This window comes from Apodemus sylvaticus, chromosome 2, assembly GCF_947179515.1.
Source record: "Apodemus sylvaticus chromosome 2, mApoSyl1.1, whole genome shotgun sequence".
Lineage (NCBI taxonomy): Eukaryota > Metazoa > Chordata > Mammalia > Rodentia > Muridae > Apodemus > Apodemus sylvaticus.
In genome coordinates this window covers 130,307,955-130,326,084 of record NC_067473.1, presented here as the reverse complement: position 1 = coordinate 130,326,084, position 18,130 = coordinate 130,307,955, and the positions used below count along the sequence as shown (strand labels likewise).

Below are 18,130 nucleotides of genomic sequence, written 5' to 3'. Positions count from 1 at the left end.
CTTTAAAGTTTACCTGTGTTGGAGGCTGGGCATGGGTGGAGAAACATGTGTATCACTGTGACTCTTTGGAGATCAGAAGACAACCCTCAGATGCCAACCCTAGCCATTTTACCTTGTTTGGGACAGGGTTTCTATGCTGCTACACAGCTACCAGACTACCTGGCACTTATGCCCCTGAAAATTTCCCTACGTCCAAATCCCATTTACTGACAGATGGATGCTTATCCTACTGAATCCAGTTCTTCTTGGCTCTGAGGACTTGAACTCAGGAACCAGGCTTACGTAGCAAGTGCTTTTGCCCATTAAACTTTCTCCCAAGCTTCAGTTTTCCTCTGTGAAGTAGAGTTGATCATTACTATGGGCAGCCACTGAACACGCAGGAATTGCCTGTGTGATGGAGAGTCTAGCTCAAAGCCGCTGATCCGTAGATGTGTTTTGTCCTGGATGGGCACCTAAACTGGCTCCCCAGGCTAATGATGATTGTGCTCAAGAGAGTAACAAGAATTAAGCAGTATAATTAATATTAAGTGTTGTCTTTGCCTATTAAGACCAGTACCTAGAATAGGGGGACAGAAGAGGGCTTATGGGACTTGCGGGGAGTGGGGACCCAGAAAAGAGGAAATCATTTGCAATGTAAATAAAAAAAATTAGAAAGAGCACAAATAAACTACTTAATGATGTTTAAAAAAAAAAAAAAAGTCCAGTACCTGGGAGGCTAAGCCAGAAGGATTTCAAGTTCAAGGCTAATAATCTGGGCTTTATCATAGAGCCCTGTCTCCAAAAGGCTGGGATGAGACTCCACAAAACAAAACCCTGAAACATAAAAAGAAATAACAGACTTTTCTCTATTTATTTTCCACTCTATATTTTTAGTAGACATTTTAGTACTTTGTTGGTTTTTTTTTAAATTAATTTATTTTCTGGCAATACTAAGGAGTGAACCCAACATCCCATATACATTAGACAAACGTTCTATCACTGAGCTGTATGCCAAGCCTCACATTTAGCATTAAAATTTTGACCTTTTCTGTGGTCTGCCTGGCCAGCACTTCTCTCCGGATTTAAGAGTCTGAAGGATCGCCCTGAAACATCAGTCCTTACTCCTGCCCAGAAAACCAGTCATCCACCAGGAGGAAACTTAGCACAGAGTGCGCTTTCCCACCAACAGTGGTTACAGTCTGAGTTCATTCAGTGTCTGAAAGATCGGAAGTTGTTTTTGCCCCTGTCTTTTTAGCAGTACCCTATCTTATAGGAATGACCAATTTCTAACTGTCCAGATGGAATCAAGGGTTTAGAATCCTTAAAATGTGATTGGCGTTTGGATGCAGCGTTTCAGCACCTATTCCCTTGCAGGGTCTTGTAGTGATAGGTCATGCCACTTGTGAGACTGAGGTTGGAGAATATTTCTTAAGAGGATGATGCATTGCCACAGGGCTTCTGGGCCTGATAATATTTAAATTTATACTTGTGTCATGACCTCAAGTGTTTTCTTCTGAGCAACAATATCTGAATCCCATCAGAGAAATTGGCTCTTAAATTCTTCTCGGATCACCTGAACCTTTCTATTTTTCCTAAGAGGGAAGAAATTATATATTTGAAATCATACTAAATTGAACGACATACTTGAATTGAATGACAGACCCCCAAGTCCTAAAGTAGGGGACCAGTCTGCTCATGTGTGGAAAGCGGGTAAAGGAGGATGTTTACGTGTTTGGCAACATGTTAGGGCAGACCTTCTTTCCTTCTGAACAGCAAGTGTTTTAACAGCTGTGTGTGTGTCTCTCTCTCTCTCTTTCCCCATCTCTCCCCCTCTCCTCCCCACCTCTCTCTCTCTCTCCTTCACTACCCCACCCCAACTTCTGGAAATTCTCCCCTCAGGTTTTTGAGTCATGATGCAAGAATCTGGGTCTGAGACAAAAAGTAACGGATCAGCCATCCAGAACGGGTCCAGCGGTGGCAACCACTTACTAGAGTGCGGGGCACTTCGAGACACTCGGTCCAACGGAGAGGCACCAGCGGTGGACCTGGGGGCATCAGACCTTGCCCACGTCCAGCAGCAGCAACAGCAGGTACTTGCCTTGGGAGCTGGGGCGCTGAGTGGCGCTGTAGGCACGTCCATATGCCTGTGAGCAGCATATTCTTAGACATCCAGGGGTCCTCCTGGACCTGATGAACTGTGAAACCCTCAGGTCTAAGTGTCCTTCTGAACAGTGACTATTAGACTTGGAGTTGAATGAACCTTGAAGCACTCTCTTCCAGACCCCAATGTGTCACCTAAACTTTTACTCTTCAATTAAAATGACTCAAAGGTTGATGCTGTAGTTGAGAAGTAAAATACTAATTAAACGGGAGCTTAAACCTTTTGATGAAAGAAAGTTAGAGTGAAGTGATGAAAGAAATGGGGGCCACAGTGTGTGGGGTGGAGGAAGTAGTCACATAGAGACACACAGAATCATGAATGGACATGGTTAATATACCAGGAGCATGTCTATAAGACAGTCATCAATTTGGGACATGACTTCCTCCTACTTCGAGGAACCAGGGTGTACACGTTTGCTTCTGATTCCTGGAGTCTGACTTTATGTGGTGTTGGTTAAAATCTCAGTGTTGCTTTTAGCTGATCTTGTATCTGAACCTCTTCAGCATGTCCTTGGCCTGGGACATTCTCTTTCCTTCTTTGCCCTCCCAGGATGGAAGCTAGTCCTTGGGAGTGACTGTTGAAACATTTCCCAGTGGTACAGGTGACCTAAGACATGGCATTGTGTTGGTAAAAATTCAAATGTAAATAGCATTTCCTTGAAGACTGGATTTGCTTTCCCACCCTGTGGGATCAGGAAATATTTTGAGTTTTTGTTCCTGATAACAGGGCAAGTTTTGTCCTTGATTCATTTATCTTACCATTCGTAATCAGGTATTTGAGAGTCAAAAAAAAAAGAATAAAATATCTTGAGGAAATTTTGTAGTTTTTCCATAGAGAAATTGTTGGGAAATGCCATACAAGAAATGGACAAACTTTCAAACTACTTCCTTAATATTTGAATCAGATTCTTAGGGATTAGGGTAAGGGGTTGTATTTTTTCTCTCTGAGATAGCTTCTCATATAGCCAGGCTACGACTTTGAAAATGCTCTGTACCCAAAGCCAGCCACAAATTCTCAATCTTCTTGCCTCCACCTTCCAAATAGTTAAATTACAGACAATCATTAAAATAGGTGAATATTTCAAATATAGTATTAAAATATCACAGTAGACTGTGAACCCATTAGATATTGGTTGGTGCAACATGAGACCATAGAACCAGTTGGGGGAACGATCTGGGAAAGGAAAAGAAAGGGAAGTTGGCAGACAAACCAAGTTGGTTTGTGGGGATTTTGAGGTGTGACTTGATCTCCTTTCTTGTCACCCCAGTCATTTCTGCCTCCACCATAGGTACCCTATCAGCCAGAATTTGTGTCACTTGTGCTGTATTAATTTTGTGCACTTAAGTTAATGTTCGATGGCTAATTTCTAAACCATTCACGCTGTTAGCAAACCCAGCACTAAATGGCAAGTATATTTGTGCTCATGTTCATCTATGTGATAGCCTCGTGTATTTATGGTTACATGAGTAGTTAGTAGTTTTAGAATACTGTCTGGTATGCCCTTAGATGATGGACGTCAAGATCAGCCATTTCTTTATGACATAATTGAGGTGAAGCCCATGCAATGTACCCCAAATCATTTGCATCTAGAGAACATCAGTTAAGTAAGGGGGAGATTAACTTTTTTAAAAATTTTACCTGATAGATGGACAATTAATTATTCAGAATATTGAAATATTTAACCAAGGAGCCAGCAGGTAAAATTGCTGGCCACCAAGTCTGAGGACCCAGGTTTGATTCCCTGCAATCCCCTGCCGCTCATATACCCAAGTGTAAAAATTAAAAAAAAAGTTTAAACAAATAACAAAAATGCATTTAACCAACCATAAAGGTTTACATGTTCAATACACCTACTCATCACACAAAATCCCACCCTTCTCCAGAACAATAGCATCAGGAACACGTGAGTGACACAGGAGAAAGTTCTGGAAGCACATTTCAGTTGTATCTTTCCCCAAAATAATGAGTCACCAGCATGTTACCTGGGTGTGAGACCCAGAGAGCATGTTGTTAAATGGTCTTCCATGCAGTGTTCAAGAACTTGATTTTTTATTCCACTTTGAAGCTTGAAAATAAATATTTCATGGCAATTTTCTATCTATTTGTCACTGATATGTTTGAGGGAGAAAGGCATTCTTCGGGTCTAGGATTGTGACTAAAGCCCCACTTGTTGTGGTTGGCGAGCCCTCTTAGGCCTTATAAAACATCACCAGCTGCTTTGACTCCCCGTCCAAGGGAAGCCTCTGCACAGGTTGGTGGAGGGAAATGGGATTGTGTAGGAAGGTGACAGAAGAAAAAGTACAGGCTCACAAATATTCCAGGGGCCCCAAGATCCCAAAGTTTTCTGTGGCCCGGAAAACAGCAGCAATTAAACACGTGGAGAAACTGTGAGTTTCGCTGGTAGACCTGCGTGGTTTTCGTCATTTTCCTCCCGCAGGTTTTTTACTCGAAGTGAGAGTGCCAGAGAGCACTGCCGAGCAAGTCGCAGCCATGCTGAATTCATTACTGCGGTAGTCACACAAAACCACGGATAAAATTTCAATATCTGCAGGCCACAGTTGAGTAAACAGTTGCACTGAAATTTAATTCCTGTTGACTTTTCCCCCATTCCTCGCCAGGGGCACATTCTGATTCTGTAGTACAAAGACAACAGGGGTTACAGCTTTGATTAATGTAGGACAGTGGAAGAGAGAACTGTAAAATATGTCAGAAGTCCGTGGAACACAAAGATCTGGCTTCAAGCTGCCTGGTGTAAAAGCGAGTTAAAAAACACTGTGAGTTACAAGGAACAGTTCTGAATACTCTTCTTGCACCAGAGCCTTTTGGTGTTATCCGGTGGGGGTGGGGTGAGGGTGGGTGCCCAGTGAACTCTCTGTCGGGCTCCTTCTTGCCAATCATGACTACAAATTACAGCAAGTGCCCTTTTCAGGAGCTGCAGCTCTCACAAAGAGCTACTACCATAGTGATTCCATGAGTTGGCCAAGTTGAGTCCCACACAGAATTTGTTTTAAAGAATGATCCAGTTGACAGCCTGGAGAAATGGGGGACTTTGCTTTACCATTCACTCTCAGAAAAAAAGCAGAGCAGCATCCTGCAACCTTGGGTGACTGTCCCACAAGGGCAGCAACTGTTGGGAGATGAATCGCCTCTGAAGACAGGGAGCCCTGCGCCGCAGCCTTGGCTCCACTGGGCAGAGTACTGCCCCTGCCCTCTAGGCACATCAGCTAGGCAAGCGGGGCTGGAAGATGCATTATCATTCAGAAGGCTACCAGCTAAAGAGAGGTGTGGCCATTAGTTGGAGGAGCCGCCCCATACAAGTGCCCTGTCTTCCCTCCTCAAAACAAAGCATATTGTCTCAATAGTGTTTCAACTCTATTTATATCTAGGCCCTGGAACTAGTACAATGGTTTTTTAATAATGTAATTTGATAGCATTTCTGAACATTCTCTTGGAGCCCTTGAGTAGTCCTTTTACCCTATACCATGACTGCTTTTTACTTTCTATTATGCCTGCCCCCATTTCTGTCTCTGAGCTCTGTGCTGGGGAATGCCTACTCCATTACGGGGCTTAGTAACAGATACTAGTATTGATTGTTAAGGTTTTGTTCCCTCCCTCCTTAAGGGAAGGATTTTAAAATGTCCAGAGCAATTTCATAAACGGTGTGGATTAATGCATTTGAAAAGTCTTGAATTCTTGAAAGCAGGATTTTATTTCCATATTGCTGCAAATGAGAGCTTTTTCAGATAAGCATATTACATAGAACATAATGTTTAGAAGTTTCTCCATATACAGCATATGCTGGCAGGTCAATTAACAGAATGCATACCAGAAAATGTTTATTCAATAAAAATGAATAGCTGTTAAATAAAACAGCTATATCTTAACAACATCCCCCTTTTGAATGATGGGTGCTTTCTTTGAGGGGGGTAAAATTTTTGGTACCACTTGCCATTTTATTGTATGCAAATCAGCAGAAAGAGAGTTTTGGTGACTTTTGTGATTTGGGGGCAGTTATGGTTTTGGGGTGAGGCTATCATTTTATATGAGGAGAATGGCATCCAGAGAATGGGTGAGAAAGTCATTTAAAAAAAGATATTCCATGCCTGCAACTTGAGAGCTTGTTACTTAAGGCAGAATAAGCAAATGACGGTCTTATTTTTTTGTAGCTTTTCTGACATTTGGTTTAAATGTTGGAGTTTTTGGTCAAAGGCTGTATGTTTCAAGTCAACAATGTAAACAAAGAAAAAATGTTCAGTGGTTGACAAGGAGGTAAGAGGGGGAGAAAGTGTAGGGAAGGGCTTGCCAATGCATCATGGGAAGGAGAGAGGGAGTATGAGGGTCCCACTGTGGTTGTGGGAATAAGAGGGAGGTAAAGTGCAGATAGTACACAGGAGCCTGAGCTCTCAGAGAGATTGGATCAACTCCTTAGGGCATGGGTAAATAATGTGGTGGCATACTTTCAGAGGGGGTTTAGAAAATGGATGATCAGAGGAATCTGGCAGAATCATAGATACTTACACAGTGGGATTAACAGTCAGCTCCTTGTAGACATGGTTCTATTAACAGATTCAACTGTGGATCTAAGATTCGGAGGGAAACTGTGTTTTGAGCTGAACATGCCTATATTTTCTTGTCCTTAGTCTCAAAGCACTACACATATGCTATTTGCCTTGTGTTGGGTTATCATAAGAAATGTAGAGATAACTTAAAAGTCCCTGAGAAGAGGGTGGGGGTACGTTCCATGCAAATCTGTCAGTGTGCCATCCCAGAGGTTTGGGTATGCATTGAGCTGGGTAACCATATTCATTACTTCTCTCATTGCCATGGTAGAACACCTAGGCTAAGGAGGGAAAGATGTATTCTGACTCACAATAGTCCATCATGGCGGTAAAGTTACCATGGTGGAGCGAAGACACAGGTGGTGACATTGCACTGTAGTCAGGAAGCAGAGAGACATGAAGGCTCGTGGCCAGCTTCCGTATTCCTGTCCAGGACCCTAGCCCATGTGGAGGTGTCTCCCACATTTGGGTCTAACCATCCCCATTAGTCTAATCTAAATACCTTCCCAGTCACACCCAGGGATTTGTCTCCTAGTTGATTATATGTTCGATCAAGTTAACAATTAATATTAACCATTACGGTCGGTGTCCGTATGGGCTCCAAGAGTCTCATATAGACACCAGAAGCTGGTGAGAAAAGGACAAATGTGTCCATGCTGTAAGGTAATGTAAAATTAGCGGATCTTAGCTTTTAGCATAAAACCAAGTACTTAAAAGTTTACCCCTTCACTTTCAAAATGGCGAGATGAAACTCTTCCTTGGTCTTTGTTACTCAACTTACTGGAGGGCACTGAGCAGGAGAGAGGCTGACTCCTTCATGTTCAAAACACATGCCTTGGTTTCTCATGCATACTACCTTCTTTAAGGGAATTGTGTGGAAATTGCAGGACTTATCATTATTAGTTCTTACTTTGCACAGAGTGACTTAGATGAAATGGATCTAGAAGTCTGGGCCTGAGACTGAGGTGCCAGTCTAGGTTAGCTCTGACATTCTGCTACTTTTCCACTGAAGTGGCCTGTCCCATTACAGCCGCCTGGGATGCTCTTTTGATGCTGCTAAGAGGAAAGAAATGATGAAATCCTCAGCATCCTAGAAGGGAACTTTCTAGAAGGTGGTGTAGAGAAAAGTATTAATATAGAGTCCCTACTGAGACCTTGTACAAGTTAGAAGCTAACATGTTCTTTAGCAGCTAGGTGAAAAACTAAATTCTAATTTTAAAGGAATTGCTCTGTTGAAATACACTGTTATTAGAGACATTGCCCCAAAAAAAAAATGTTGATGCAGAAAAGTGTATGGTAGGAATCAGTGATGCCCATTTTAGTGAAACCCTGTAAACAAATTGAAAGAAAGCAGAAATGGGAATTTAGATAATTTGGGGTAAGTAAAGAAAAGCCAGCCACAACAAAAACAGCCCCCGAACCCTCTTCTGGGAAAAAAAAAGCATATTTTACCCTGGATACTAAATTTAGCTCTCTCCTCTCTGTTGGTTTAGCCCTGCCTTCCATCATAATATTGTTTTCAAAGATTTATGTAACTTGCAAGCCTCATATGAAATTCTTTCAAGTTGTGATTGCTAAACAGTTGTGTGCCAATAATCTCTCCATTAGAAATTAAAATGGTGTGGGAGACCAAAAGGGGAGAGGGGCCTTCTATATGTTAAGAGATCATGGGAACAGAGCTCCAGATGACATCATCTTATTGGGAGTGATGCGTCCGCTCTCAGCTTTGAGAGAAGGCTTTGCTGCTCTAAGATGGTAACTTTAAGCCCTGATATGTTAACTAATAAAAAACAAAATAACCTCATTCTAGCTTGTCTAATCAAAAGAATCTCTTTGTGAACTCCGAGGGGATAGGATTTCAGCAATAACCTGTTGACAGTTTATCATGCGGGGTTGCAGAGTGTTTGTAGTGCCATCCAGCCTCTGGCTGTCCTCTGAAGCCTGTGGACCCACACCACTGTGTTGTAACTGCCTCACTTATTGACAGCAGAGCCAAGGAGGCTGGATTGGAAAGTTTGGATGACATAAACATATAGACAGCCTGATGGAGTCTAGTGTACTTTTAGATGGTGCATAGATTACTGATAATAAAAAAAAAGGGGGTCTCCAGGATACTGACTGCTTTTATGACAAGAAAGAATGGCCATAGAAATGGGCGTGGTCCTCAGAGTCGTGAGGAGAAAGTTGATGGAGAGGTCTGAACTCCCTGTTCCAAAGTTTCTTTCATCACATTGACTTTGAACTCAAATCTATTGTAATTCCGAAGTGTCACAACATTCCGGAGACCCTTGTTAAACTCTGCGTTTCGTTCACTTCACAGAAGCAGAGCCTGCGTTGTTGTTGGTTCTCAGCCCCTGTAAGTGTGCTGCCCTGTGTGATGAGAACACGTGTCACTGTGATCAGACACCCAGGAGAAACCAAAGTGAGACGGGATGAGAAGTTTATTTTATCCCACAGCTTCAAGGATTTCCATCCAGAATCGATGGCTTCGTTATGTCTGTGCTCATGGTGGGACAGATGTCATGGTGATACGTGTATGTGGCAGAGCCACCCTCCTCATGGGAGTCAGGAAATAGGTGCTCAGGACAAGTCTCAGTGTGAAGACATGACCCCAGAGAGCTACCTCAGCTACCTAAGCCCTATGTCCTAAAGTTTCCAGAACCTCCCAAAATAGTGTCACTAGGTAAGGACCACACTTTCAGTGCAGGATCCTTTGTGGGGGACGGGACGCTTCTTTCTAAACCTTAATAAGATGGAGTATCAGGAAAGTCCACAATCCCCATGAAACCCAAGACTTAAGGCCTGATTCGATTCTAAAAAAGTTTCAGTTTGGGAGTCATTTGGGCTTTTTTGGTTTGTTTGTTTGTGTGTTTGTTTGTTTGTTTTATTTAAATAGGAATGTTTAGCCAGTAAGTCTGGGTGGATATTTCAAAGTAAAATCTTCTAAAATCTGGATCATTTCTGAGCTCAAGCATTTCAGATGAGAATCCTTCACCCTATATTGATCATCTTTCTACTTCGCTCTACAGAACTTAATTTGTTCACTTGCATACATGACTTCTATTCATCTCTATTGCCCATACCTATGGAGGAGGTGACATAGGGAACAGACTGAAGTGTGTGGACTGGCATGGGCAGGAGTCAGGCGAGAAGCTGGGGCCGCAGAAGAAGCTACTGCGAAGGCATGGGACAGTGTACCTGTGTTAGGCCTCAGTCCCCACTCCTGTGGAAACTCTGAGACTGAGTCCAGCCAGCAGGGAAGGAACCCTAGGAGACCGGCAGCCATCACTCCAGCATTTAAGAATGGGCCCCCACCCTTGGACTGGTTTGCCTGGGGATCAGTCGTGGCTCCCATCCCCCTCTCCTCCTGTACCCCATGCATGAGTTCTTTAACACCTTGTAAGTTCCACCAGGACAGGACAGTCTGATACTTCCCAGCACACAGCTGAGTGATGGCACACTGTGGTGGGAAGACAACCCCGTGTGGAGTTGAGAGTCATTCTCAGCTACATAGCTAGTGAATTTCAGTTCTAGGCTAGCCTGGGCTACTTGAGACTTTGTCCAAGAGAGAGAAATAAGGGAAGAAAGGATGGGAGGGAGGAAAAGAAGGAAGGGGGGAGAGAGAGAAAGAGAGAGAACCCTCTTATATGGCTAAAAGTCACTACAGTGGTTGTGTATGTTTATTCTGATTAATATTATCAAGTTCTTTGCCTTTAGCCTTGGCCTGTTACTAGAATCTCGTACAAAAGTCACACAGGGAATGCTGATAAAACGCCTGTGCTCCTATTGATCACAGAGCGGGGCTTATCTATCGTAGAGAACAAAGCTAACTAAGCTGGATCTGTGATAGAGTCTTTATTCCATATTGACAAAAGCTTCGTAGAATGAATTTGTTTTTAAAGTGGCGAGGGGTTGGGGGAGGAGTGCATAGTGTATATCTTTTGCTGGAAAAATACAGTGTGTAATTATTAAACAGCTGGCGCTGTTGGTAAACTCACTTGAGAGGTGCAGATCAAACTGCCCAGGCTTGGAAGTCTTCTCGCCACATCTAAGTTGAAAAAGTAAGAGATGGTGGATACAAACTGGGCTCTCTCTAATCCTTCCAGGTGGCTCTTGTAGCTTCTACAGAGACTGTGTATGCAGGGCACAGTTCTTTTTCTTATTAACTCTCAAGTTTTCTCTAGAGTTTATTATTTTAATCCCTGTTGTTAAGTGTGTCTGTGTATGCTTGAAGTGTGCGTGCTCATGCATGCACATAGGACCGCAAGCTGAGGTCAGAGCTGGTCCCAATTTTGTCATCCTAGTTTGTTCTTTGATTTTTCTTTTTAAGATAGAGCCTCCCCGTGGCCTGGAGCTCACATCAGGTAAGCTAGAATTACTGACTTCTAAGTCCTGGAGGTACGTGTGCCTGAGCCTCCTCAGCGCTAAGATAACTGGCAAGCTACTACACCAGGCTTGAATTTTTTTTAAATAGGGGTGCTGAGATTGAACTCAGGTCCTACTGCTTAGCAGGCAAGCAGCTCACTGATAGGGCCATCTCTCCAGACCCTAGCTTGCTACGTTTATGATGGTACTCAAAATAAGATTAACTTCTCCCCACACATCCATCTTCGGCAAGGTTTCTAAAAGCACAGGGCATACACTGCCGTTTTTCATGTCCCCAGCCATGAGTGTCCTGTCGTGGTCTCTCCTTGAGCCCTTGAGCAAGGCAGAGAGAGATCCTGCCGTTCCCACTGGCTACCAGTCCCAGGCTGCTTTGTCTTGCCCTGAACCTCTGTCTTTCCACAGAGGAGGAAAGGTGACATGATGTCTTTTTAGTCATTCAAATCCAATAACTTTTAATCTGAAGGTTAAGTAGTGAGATATAAACTAAGAGATGATAATATCAATTTTATGTTCACTGAAGGGCACAATATACCTCTTTCTAGTCGAGGGAAAATTGTGCGTAAAATGTCTTTTGCTTTTCTGTAGCAGAGCCATGCCTCTCATAGCCAAGGGAAGAAAGATTTGGGGAAATTTTTAATAAAATAAGATGTAGCATCATAAAGCAGGGCAAGAGTGGCGTTTCGTGATTATAATTATTATATATTAATTTTTCAAGGCTGCATGGCACAGAGCAGGCCTCTTCTAAGGAAGGCTTCCCCCACTGACGCTCATTATCCTCCATAAGAACTCAGCAACCTTTTACAAGGTCAAAGACGGCGAGAGAATGACACGATGCTCATTCTTTTCTGACTATTTTTGGTCCTAATGTGTGTGATAAATAACACCTTGATAATATTGCTTACCTCCCCTCATTTTGCTCCTTCCTCCTGGTGAGATCTCCATTTCAGTGCAATAAGCATTCAACCTGCAGAAGCACTGGGTGGAAATGCCTTGTCCTGGTTCCTTTTTATTCTGCTGTTCAGGTCATGAGACTTATATTTGTCTTGTAAATGCAAAGTTTTATGCTGCGTATTATGTGTCTATGTCATGTGTCCTTGTGTCTGGACTTACTGTAGCATTCACCTGTCTGTCGGATGGGGACGACATCATGCACAGGGTGGGTATGCTTCAGTCACCCTCACCATTGTCAAGGTTATATTCTGTAATGGGGTGATTCGTGACAGTGATTGTGAGGGTAGCATTCTGAAAGGAATCTTCAACCTGCCTCAGCTGTTTGTTAAGCACGTTCTGTGTACAAGGTGTTGTGTTGAGCCTTCAGACCAGAACAGGAACCAAACAGCTATGGTGCTCAGGCCAAATCCAGCCTAGCATTCCATACTGCAGAGTCCTTTGTAAATACAGCTTTACCCTTCGTTTACCACTGTCCACAGCTGTCTGCATGCCTGCACAGCTGTAGTAGTAATTTTCTCACAGATGTGACAACATGGCTGTCAGAAACAATTTAAGGATGCAAGATTCATTTTGCCCTGCAGTGTGTGAGGGTCCAGTCTCTCAATGGGAGAGGTTATAACTGCAGAAGCAGGAGGTATCTGGTCCCATGGCGTCCATGGTCAGGAAACGGAGAGATGGATGCTGGCGCGCTGCAAGCTTCCTCCTTCTTATCCAGGCTGGCAGCTCAGTCCACTGGATGTTGCTACCCACATTTATGGTGGGTCTCGGTTTTAAACAACACTGCCTTCAGATACACCTCTACAGGTGTGTTTCTGTGGTGATTCTAAACCCCATCAAGTTGACAGTAAAGATTTAACTGTTATAAGAGCCAGTCAAGGTAACCTATTACAGCAAAAGTTATACGCCCCAGAAACCCTAAAATGTGCACGGTCTTGCGCTTTACAGAAATAGTAGCCCTCCCCTGGGTTATTGAGTAGAAAGTGAAATGCGTGGCAGATTTTCTGCTCTTACTTTGTAGTCATAGGGTAGATGATGCTTTGTGTATGTGTGGGGGAGGAGGGGGGTCTGTGAGTGTACATGTGTGTGAGTGATGTGTGTATGAATATGTTGTATGTGTGTGTTTGAGTGCATGTGAGTGTGTGTGTGTGTGTGTGTGTGTGTGTGTGTGTGTAGGGGTCTATATTACATATACATACAATTTACAACTTTCGCTTGCAGTTTCTAGTCTGATACAGTGATAGGTGGCTGTATTCACACTTCCTTTGTTCTTGTTTTCGGTAATTTAACTGATCGTGTCTTACAAATTAAGAAATTGGACATTAGTAATAGTTAAAAACCCTCCAGGCAGCCTGCTGAGGAAATGGGGCTTGGACATTCTCGGTGAGTCACCGAGAGAGCAGCTGTTCTCAGCCACGGCTCCCTTGCTTCCAGTGTAGGCTTTCTTCCATTCGTGCCCTCACCACCAGACACCACAGAGAAATATTGCCTTCCCTCTCTCCTTTCGCTCTAGGAATTCACAGTCTAATTGAGGTGCAATAAGATATAGAAGCACATACATGAACCATCAATAGAAATCTGAATGCACACAAAGATAAACTGAAGGAGACATGCATAAGCTAATCAATCGATATAAGAGTGATTTGGGTCATAAATCCTCAGTGGCCTGGAGAGAAAAATTAGTATTTGCGTGGTGGGCTTCTTTTAAAGACTCTAGTGAAACTAGAAAACAGAAACCCAGTATGTGAACATCTGCTGATTCATTTTAAACCTTTCAGTGGGAAGTAATGGATGGGAGATATATTGCTGAGCTACACAGCTTTGACTTGTGACTTGGATAATTAAGGATCCGAAAAGTTTGTCCTTGATTCTTTTAATCCTGAGATACAATACGTGAGATTAGATTTGAGCTATGGGGCAACTGGTGGCAGATAGTAAGTTGAGGTGTCTTCATGACAGACCTGAATCACTGAGGTGTCCAGCATGACAGGACATTGCTTCTGGAGTCTCTGTTAGGATAGCCCATGGTGTGAGTGTGAGATTTCCAGGGATGAGATGGGGCCTGCTAACTCTGGCTTGTTTCCTTGGTAAGGTCTATATTTCCTATACTTTAATATCAAATTCTAGCTACTTACCTCATCCTATAATTAGAATAATTGAAACCTTAGTACCTGATTTTAGTTGTCAAGTCTTAAGAATGTTGCTCAATGCACTTGTTAACTGTATTTTTCCAGAAGATGGAGTCAGTTTTGATATTTTTTTTATATCCTTCTGGGGCCTTTTTTCTTTCCTTTCTTACATAGTTGTTTCTCTCTCTCTTTTTTTTAAAGGTTATCCAATGAGTTACTATATTTCACAATTGATGAAAATGTGTTTATTTCTGTCACATAGGCCCTATTATTCCTATTGTCAAACAACATTGGCTATGGAGTGTGTGTGTGTGTGTGTATGTGTGTGTGTGTGCACTTGCATACAGTCAGATGTGGGTGCATATCGTGGGGAGGCATGCATAGAGGCATGCATGTGTGCATATACATGTAGTTCTGTGCATGCATATGTGTACATACATAATTTTGCAGTTCTGCACATGACCCTTCTCATTCCCTTTGTAGACTTTGTGGTATGCTAACTTGTTCAGCGTTTGGACAAGTATTTCTATACGTTTCCGTGATTACTTTATGTTCAGTCTTTTAGTAATCTATCTCTGACTTAGAGTGGGCTCTTCTTTTGGCTCTAAATACTCAACAGCATGTTCCTGGAATTATTTCTTAGGTATTACAAGACAGTACCCCAATTGACTCTGAGGAAAACTTTGGAAGGCATGGTGTCAGGTTAAGTCTGATGCACTGAGAGCCATGTCACATTCATTCAGGCAGCTGTGCCAGCCTGTGCACTCTTGGTCTCTCCTCACTGCAGAACCTCTGTGTGAGGCTGGTCCATGATAAACTCAGCCAGGTTCATAGACATGACCCATAGAGCATGGGCACCCTTTGTGGCAGGCATGAGTTCATGCCCACCATACTTGGGCAGTTTGGCCGAGACTCTCAGATTCTCACAGCCATTTTGATCCAAGGATCCACATTGCCTGCTTTGTTTGCAAGGAATTGCATCTTTCTTAGAGGTTCTCATGGGACTGTGTTGAGGGGTTCTTAGAACTGATTGCCAGACCCTCCTTCAGGATTCTCAGAATCTAGGCTGGGCCCAACAATTTGTTTCTTTGGTTTGTCTAGCCCATCTTCCACTGCTTGGCTAAACAGCCACACTGGTGGAATAGCTGGCAGGCAAGGTTAGACTGTGGGGTTGAAGCTCTGGCCAAAGTCACAGTTCTTCCTAGACGAGTTATTGTGGACATCTGAAAACACCATACCTCAGTTTTCATATCCATCAAATGGGGATGATGTCAACATTTACTATCCCGAGGATAACAAAGGACCAAGAAATTGCAGCACATTGTAATAGTCGCAAATGTCATCTGGTACTGTTATTATTAATGTCACTGCTACCACCAATAAGAATTTAACCTACAAGAATAGTATGTAATACAAAGAATCTAATCCATTACTGTGTTTTTTAGTGTGGTGTTTAAAAGATAAACAGTTGGATATTTCCTAAATTTGATGGGAGAAGAAGAGTTCAGTAGGTGGTTTTGACATAGAATCTTCTAGCCATTAAGAATATCATACCTGAGCTGGGCGGTGGTGGTGCACGCCTTTAATCCCAGCACTTGGGAGGCAGAGGCAAGCTGATCTGTGAGTTTGAGGCCAGCCTGGTCTACAGAGTGAGTTCCAGGATAATCAGGGCTATACAGAGAAACCCTGTCTTGGAAAAAAAAAAACAAAAACAAAAACAAAAAAACAAAAAACAAACAAAAAACAAAACAAAACAAAAACCCAAACAAAGAATATCATACCTGGGGCTTGAGGAATGGCCCAGAGGATAAGAACATTGACTACTCTTCCAGAGGTCCTGAGTTCAGTTCCCAACAATCACATGGTGGCTCATAATCATCTGTAATGGAATCCGATGTCCTCTTCTGGTGTGTCTGAAGCTACAGTACTCATATACATAAAATAAATAAATCTTAAAAATAAACAAGAATATCATACCTGGGCTGCTTAGGTGGTTGCACCAGCTAAGGGCATTTGTCTCTGTGGCATGTACTGTTAGTATACCCACATCTGCTCACACACATGTAACATGTATAAAAATAACAACATTTGTTTAACCTGAGGGCTGATCATGCTTTGTTGTGTAGGAAGGTGCCCTGAACCCTGTTCTTCGGTTTAGTTGTAGAATTCTTGTTTGTTTACGAATACTTTTTGCTTTTCTGCATTTCTCAAGGTTTCCATAGCAACATTAGATCTCTAGTAAAAAACAGAAGGTGCTTTAAGTTAAGGTCCTGCAGGATACAAATGAAATGCATATAAAATACATCTGATGATCTTGATCCTGTGCAGTGCCTCAGTCACATTTTTTTTTCCCTAAACAATAAAGTAATTGTAAGAATTCCTCTCACATTTATCTCTACAGCCACCACTTGTCTGTATGTACTCTCCAGATCCACCAGTGTTCTGGATTTTTCCACCATGAGCTGTGACAAACGCAAATCATCCTTACTGAACCTCACTCTTCTGTGACAGAAGTCAAAACTCTGTCAATGCCCAGAGAGGTGGGAAATGAAGCAGGACTCACTCTTCTGTTGGCTTTTCTCCATTCTCTTCCTTCACATGTGCCTCCTAGGCCCTGTGGACGCCCCTTCCCATGGTCACAGGCACATAGGCACAGTCTTTCTGGGCCCTTCTTCAGTCCCTTCTCAGGCTCCTTCCTTTTGGGAGTCCCTGCCAGAAGTGTGGGGCCCCATCTCAAAGTTCCTGCATGAGAAAAGCTGTCCCGTTTGACCAGCACTCTGTGCCTCCATTTTCTCATCTGTAAAATGGAGCAGTACAAATACTCCTTTCTGGAAGAGGTGGTGTGATGAGTTTGATAATCAACACATTGTCCTTGGCCAAACAGTCACTGCTTTAAACCGTGCTCAGGACTGGATCACCCTCCTTGTTCCCCCTCTTTTAAGAGTGGACCAAAGCCATGGCCAAGATAGTATGGATCCCAACATACTGGTCTGGTCTGGTATGGACTGGGTTATTTCTCTAGAGTGTTCCATTCTTTAGCCTGCCCCGCTCACCTTATAACCACATGTAATCAGTAAACTATTGAAATCTCCTTGTTGGAGACTTCCAAGAAATACCTCCCATGGATACAGGAATCCCTGTGCTGTATATCGATGGGCAGTAGACTGAACTTCATGGCCACTGAGTCCCATCTATCTATTCATCTTTTCATCTATCCTGACCTCAGTGTGAAGACTGTAGAGTCAGCCCTTGTAGGCAATTAGTACCCCAATTTATCATTTTAGAAAAGAAAACACACATCCTAATCAATACAGAATCTCCACTCTGTACCCACAAGCAAGCATCACCGAAGGGGCCCCTTGCACAAATGTTTTAAATTTGGAGGCAGAGTTAAGGACGCAGTTGGCCTCCAGAATCTGAATTGAATCAGGGTTTTATTTCAGATAAAAATCTTTGGGTCTCATAACTTAAAAAACACAACTTTTACTGGCATTACGCAATTTGCCATGGGTCATTTACCAAAATGTTTGTATATGTAAGGCCAGGTTCTTCTCTTTAAAACGGAGGAAGGGTGGAGGGCAGGGGTTGGATTTTGCTAAAATCCAGGTGGCGTTCGAGTTTATATTTAATTTTAATTGGAAATGAAATACAGGCAAAGGGTGGGGGGAGACCCACCATGTTTTCTTTACTAAGAGTATCCATTGGGGAGAGGAAGGGCACCCGCAGCCAGATTTTAAGACGCACATTTTTTATTGGCATGTCTATTTTTTTTTCTGGCTGAATTCTTAGGCCTGCATTTAAAAAAAAAATTGAGTTTTCACACATGGCAAGCATTTTAATGTCTCAGTGCCACTTGCCATCCTCCCTCTGTATTTTCTGTGCAATTAGTACCTAGAACCAGGAGGGCACTCTTTATACACCATGCAGAACCAAGAGGACCCCGGGTCCTCTGTCGAGTCCCTTTTAAG

At 42.8% G+C, this 18,130-nt stretch overlaps 1 protein-coding gene across 8 annotated transcripts in view; it reads left to right on the top strand.

Annotated features, from left to right (window-relative positions):
- Positions 1–18,130, top strand: part of Foxp1 (forkhead box P1) — a 448,446-nt gene that overhangs the window by 213,066 nt on the left and 217,250 nt on the right. For all 8 annotated transcript variants that reach the window (XM_052174415.1, XM_052174416.1, XM_052174424.1 and 5 more), the window contains one exon: positions 1,879–2,069. In XM_052174415.1, coding sequence (XP_052030375.1) covers positions 1,890–2,069 — 180 coding nt within the window. In that variant the 5' untranslated portion in view covers positions 1,879–1,889. The remainder of the gene's footprint in view (positions 1–1,878; positions 2,070–18,130) is intronic.